The following is a 6,000-nucleotide window of genomic DNA, read 5'->3' on the forward strand; positions in this document are numbered from 1 at the left end:
AGATACAGGTCCTGCCTGGTGTAGGGACATTTCATTGACACTGGAAGAGAAAGGACAGCATGGACTTCTAGACAAGCTAGTGGGGGAATATCACCAACCCTCCTGGGCATGGTCTTAGCTCTAACCCTGCCACTCTTTGACTGTGGTATGGCTCTCAGGAGCAGGCTATCCAGACAGATCACTATGGAAACTTCCAGTCCTAGCCTTGAGCACTAATTCTGCTTCACCCCCCCATCCCCATCCCCTCTCCCTGCCACCAACCTTCCCCTCCCTTTCTCTGCACTCCCTGCCCCACTCTCCCCTGCCATCCTCTCCCCATGTCTGTGTCCATAGCATTTGCGCCCATCCCGTTTGGAGGGATCTACCTGCCCTTGGAGGTGCCTCCCAACAGGTGCCACTGCTCACCCCTGGTTCTGGCCTATGACCAAGCGCACTTCTCAGCCCTAGTGTCCATGGAACAGAGAGACCAACAGAGAGAACAAGGTTTGTCTGGCTCCTGAGACAGTGGGGTAAGGTGATGTGGGAGCAGGGGTCACGGGAGATGTGGTGTGTGTGTGTGTGTGTGTGTGTGTGTGTGTGTGTGTGTGTGTGTGTATGTATACAACTGCCTAGAGCCCATGCACTTCAGGGATCAGCCGTGGTTTCTGCATAGCTGTGCAGAATGTGTTAGAGGTAATGATCCACCCCAGTCACTTTGGAAATGAGTGATGATACTGCCTATACTTGGCTGTTGGTTTCTGTCACCAGCATATATAAATTTTAATTATAAAATTATAATATTTTAATTAACTTTAACTGACACTAAAATCAAGTGTACAGTGTTGTATTTCAGTGTACATGCTCTGCAGTACTCTGATTGGGAGAAACATACCTATCTCCTCCAAAATTTATCACTTCTTTATGTTGACAATGTTCAAAATCCTTGCTTCTAGCCTTTTTCAAATGCATGCTGTCTGTGTCCTTAGAGGGATTTTTAACTCTAAAACTAATTATCGCTAATGCTCTGTATGAGTTTTTATATAGATGCAATCTGCCTTAGATGGGAACAAATTCCCTTCAGAATTTGTGCATGCTGTGGCCAAGCACTTAGCTTGCAAATAGTTTTATTGGAACATAGCCAAACTCATTCCCTGACATTTTCCTATGGCTGCTTTGCAATGGAGTAGCAAAGTATGTGTAACCTGCTGGCCTCTGACTTTAATTTACTAGCGCTGTTCATCCCTACTCCTGCTATAGTCAGCTTTTGAACCAAAAAAGTCAACACTACCTTTTAGATCATTATAGCCAGGTTCCGGCAAACAGCCATTTCAGCACTGCTGTGCTGACCAGACCAGTGCCACCTGCTGCACAGTGCACACTTGCAGCTATCAGTAAAACACAGTGGGGTGCATTTATGTTCAGTGTGGTGTCACTGCTGGCAAAGAGGACTTGGTCTTTTAGCTATGAAGGATGTGTGAGTGTCTGAGAGGGAAGGACAAGGCTTTATTCTTGCCACTCTTCATTTCAGTACAGACTGAGATTTCCCCACAGGAGACTGAAGGTCAAGGAGACTGCATGTGTTTTAGGGTTCTTGCCCTTTCCGAGTGGTTGGTTCAGGGCTTCCACAAGCAGGAAGCTCAAGGTGTCCACCCTGACCCTTTACACTGAGTAGATCAGAGTCTCTATGTCCTGCCCCTTCCTCTGGGCAGCTGGCAAAGTGGGACACAGACACAAGTCCGTGGCCCTACCTCCTCCAGCTCTATTGCATACCCTTCCACATCTGTTTCCTGCCTGATGGTCAGTCAGGGAGTCAGAAGGTCTATGATATGGAATCTGAATTCAGGAAGTTGAAAGAGCCCCTGCCTCCTCCCCAGAAACCAAATCAAACCCCAGCTTACATGCCAGTGTAGCCACAAATGGGTCCAGGCAGCCAGTGTAACAAACTGCTCATCACTCACTCACTGCCACTGACCAAGAGAGAGACTCCGTCATGAGAGCCCGGGAGGAACACTGCTTTTCCCTTGTCTCTCTGTTTTCAGGGGTACCTGCCTCCTTTCCTAGGGTTTTATTCTGCTTCAGTTTTGGTATGGTCTGAGATGAGGACTTCCTCTGTTGTCCAGGGTGACCTCTAAACCCCTGGACTCAAGTGACTCCCCCTGCTTCAGCTTTCCAAGTTGCTGAAACCATATGCACACAAAGGCTGCCAGCTACCCTTCATCCCGTAGCCCTTGCAAGGCAAAAGAAGCCTCCTTCAGGATGTGGCTTGGGCCAGGTCTAGGCCCCCTTGTCAGCAAGAGTCCCTGAGGTCAGCATCCCTCAAGGTCATGGTCTTGGGTCCCTACAAATGCCTTTATGGTGACTGTAAAGCTGTCTCTGTTCCTGTATCCCTCTAAATGCAGAATGGGGGTGTTTCACCTTGGGGGACAAACTTTTTCCAAAGGCTGGGTTCTGCCCCCAGAACACAGTGCAGATAACTCTTGGCTTCTGTGGCTCTCTGGGTCCTCCCAGAGTCCCCATGGGGCCCTGCCTTCAAGGCCACTGTGTGCCCCCTACCAGTCCTCAGAGGCCAGGTTAGAGCCCTAGAGAGGATGCAGTCTCTACAGAGGGTAAGCCTTTACCAATAGATGCTCTGCCATCACCCAAGGGAAACACTGCAGAGAAGCCCATCAGTGGCCCAAAGCCTGACTACATTGCCCCTATGTGTGGCCTTCCCCACTGTAGGCGCTCACCTGTCCTGTGGGTTGGACTTTGGCAGCTTCCGGTACCTCAGCAAAATTGGCAGATATCTCCCTTCCTTCACGCATAGATGCACTGTGGCTCTGGACCTTAGTAGCAGGCATACCAGTTTATTTCCTCGTAATGTTGAAAATGTCCCCCTTTCTCCCTCAAGGAAGGACTTCCTAGCTCTCCTTGCTGGTCTCAATTCCATCATTGCGGCTTTGTACGTTGGAGCCCTGGATAAGGGGAGACATGTACAAGCAGTCAGGCCGACAGCCCAGGTGGCTACTGCCAGCAGACAGCTAAAGACAGTATCTACTGTGTGGTCTCGATGCACAAAGGGGTGGTTTACGTGCACGAGAGGTGGGAAGTTTCTTCCCACAACTCAGAACAATGCACAATTTCAACTTGTAAACTGTTTGTTTATTTCTGGAATTTTCTATGTAATATTTTAAACCATGCTCGGCTATAATGACACCGCAGAAGCTTTCAGATAAAGGAGTTCCTGCTTCACTGGTCAGTCCCCTGTGCCACCTGTACCCTGACCTGGGCAGCAGCTGCTGAGCTGTAGAGAGCTGGGAGAAGGGCCTCTGTCCCCTGCTCCTCACATTAGCCCGGGGTCCTATATCTTGTGATGCAGGGACAAGAGTCAGTTTCATGAACACACACCAGATCTCCATAGACTGATCCCACAGACTCCAAGTCCAGATCCCTCCATAGACTTCTCTCTTTTTCTAAGGAAAGGAACCCCAGCAGGCCATGATTCAAGGAAGACACGTTAAGCGTTCAGTACATTGTACTATTAGTACAATGGTAAGGGCAGGTAGTTAAAGAGTGATTGGAACTGGCCTTGGCCTTGGCAGTCAGACACGATGATTGGGGGATGGAGAGGGTACCCAGAAACAAACTAGCATGGACAAAGGTAATAGGCTTCTGTCGAGTGCTGATGACCTAGCAGAACAGGCCCATGTGCCCTGCCCTTCCTCAAGGACTTGTGCTGGCGTATTGCCCCCACTAGGCTGAGCTCCTCGCATGGCATTTCCTGGTTATGGAGCAGCCTGAGAGACAGGGATGGTGGAGGAAAAAGGAACTGTCTGTGTTTCCAGACCAGTTCCACTGGGGATCTCACCTCTCGCTTGGAGTGTCTGTTCATCCAGGGAGAGGTCCAGCTACAGAAACTGGATCTTCACCAACAGCTCAAGTCTGGAAACACTACAGCTGTCCGCTAAGCTTTCAGCCAGACGAGTGGATGTCAGGGGTTTGCAGCTGCTGTCTGTGGGTGCCAGTGTGGTACCCATGGTCCTAGTACCAATTTCCCTCCTACTTTGTTTCCTATTGCTGTGAAGATACCAAAACCAAACGGTAGAGGAAAGGGATGTTTTTGTTTGTTTGGGGGTTTGTTTCGTTTTACTGTTGTTTGGTTGGTTGGTTTTTTGTTTGGTTTTGGGTATGTGTGTTTGTGTGTGTGTGTGTGTGTGTGTGTGTGTGTGTGTGTGTGTGTGTGTTTTGCTTGCTTGCTTGTTTTGTTTTGACCTACACAACATGGTAACAGTTCGTCATTGAGAGAAGTCCCAGCAGAACCCAAAGCAGGAACCTGGAGGCAGAAACTGAAACAGAGACCATGGAGGAGCGCTGCTTCCTGGCTTGCTCTCCATGGCTTTCCTTCTCAGCCTGCTTTCATACACCAACCAGGAACACCTGCCAGGGTAGCATGGTCTGTGCACTGCATCCTCCAGCCCTCCCACATCAATTAGTAACCAAGATGATGTCCCACAAGCCAATCTAATGGGGCATTTTCTCAACTGAGAAATTTCCTCCTAGATGACCCTCGCTTGTGACAAGTTGACAAAAAGCCAACCAACACAGGCTAGGTATCCAAACAGCACTGATCTGTGATAGGCTAATGTGCACTGCAGTCTGTGGGTGCTCAGATCCTATATGGCACCCACGTATCAGAGTGTATCCATTACAGGTGGGGGGATTACATGTGTCCTGAGTGATGCTCTCGAATCTTTAACTGCAGTTGATGGCAAGATTCCCAAAATACCAACTAATTCCAGGCAGAGCGTCCACGAAGACAAGTGCAGCCTCACCCTGTATTACTGCACTAGGTGCAGAGGGTGTTGTAGCTGTGCTACAACAGCAGGAATGGGTCCACAGGCTCTGGGTGATCTCACATCATATACTTTCCATGCACAGGTGATGTTCTTAGTTCTCACCAGAGGTGATTTCTTAGCCTTCATCATCTTCCATCCCCACTTTACAGAGGAGGAACATGAGGAAGAAGAGCCCGTCTCCAGGGAATGGCCACAGTGGCATGGCATTGGAGTGGCCAATGAGTAGAGTGGATGCCATGCCTTCTAAAGGAGGACCCTTGGCCCCCAAAAGCAGCTGCCCAGTGATTGGGTAGTATGCAAGTGCTAGAGAGGGACCTTAGGAAGTGGTGTCCCGGGTCAGCACGTTCATGGATTCCCACAGCATTTTGACCTGGTGATGCAGGAGTCTTCAGTGTTAGAGAGGGGAGCAAGGCCCGCGTTACTTCACAGAGGTAGAGGAGTGTGTGAGGTGATGGCTGAGATATTCCTCCTGAATGCAAACAGCTGGGCTCACCAAAGGCAAGAAACCCTGGAGTGGGAGTGTCCTGATGTCCTTCTAGGGGGCATCAGGTCAGACACTGGAAGAGGAGATAAGGTTAGCCCCAGGCAGCTTCAGACTCTGGGAGGAGGCCTGTGGATGGTCAAGTTTACGATTTGTTGATTGCAACAGTAAGTCAACACAAAGAACTTCACCAAGAGCAGCCAGCAACTTTGTCTCTCTCAGACACAGCACATTTATAAAAATGAGGCATCCAGATTTCAGGGAGCCACAAACTGTGTAAGCAGCTTGTCAGCTACATTTGATGTACAACCCCAAGTAAAAATAAACAGTAATCTGTGCTTGAGTATTCCCCAGGCCAATAAATTAGGTTTTTTGTTTTTTTTTTTTTAAACACAATGCTGGAACCAAACCCAGGGCCTAGTTAGTGTTCTACCACTGAGCCATGCCTCCAGCCCTGACCACATGCTTTAACTTCCAGTGCATTTAACACACTGACCAATCATTTGTAAAGAGCCGTACTTGGGCCAGAGGAAGGTGTTGCCATTCTGTGCCTGGCAAAATGGGATTTTGCTAATTTCCCATGGGTCTGGGGCATCGGTCCTTGACATGGCTATGTCCACTCATTAAGAACTTCATCTTGGGGCTGGTGAGATGGCTCAGCAGGTAAGAGCACTGACTGCTCTTCCGAAGGTCCTGAGTTCGGAT

The 6,000-nt window shown here is 49.2% G+C and overlaps 1 protein-coding gene across 5 annotated transcripts in view; it reads left to right on the forward strand.

Annotated features, from left to right (window-relative positions):
* The window catches only part of Otud7a (OTU deubiquitinase 7A), a 289,376-nt gene that overhangs the window by 270,309 nt on the left and 13,067 nt on the right, over positions 1 to 6,000 (forward strand). For all 5 annotated transcript variants that reach the window (XR_004123087.1, XM_031386860.1, XM_031386864.1 and 2 more), the window contains exon 11: positions 334 to 483. Coding sequence is in view for 4 of the 5 variants with exons in the window: in XM_031386860.1 (XP_031242720.1) it covers positions 334 to 483 (150 nt within the window). In the remaining variant the exon portion in view is untranslated. The remainder of the gene's footprint in view (positions 1 to 333; positions 484 to 6,000) is intronic.

The sequence above is a fragment of the Mastomys coucha genome, unplaced genomic scaffold (genome assembly GCF_008632895.1).
Source record: "Mastomys coucha isolate ucsf_1 unplaced genomic scaffold, UCSF_Mcou_1 pScaffold21, whole genome shotgun sequence".
Taxonomy (NCBI): domain Eukaryota; kingdom Metazoa; phylum Chordata; class Mammalia; order Rodentia; family Muridae; genus Mastomys; species Mastomys coucha.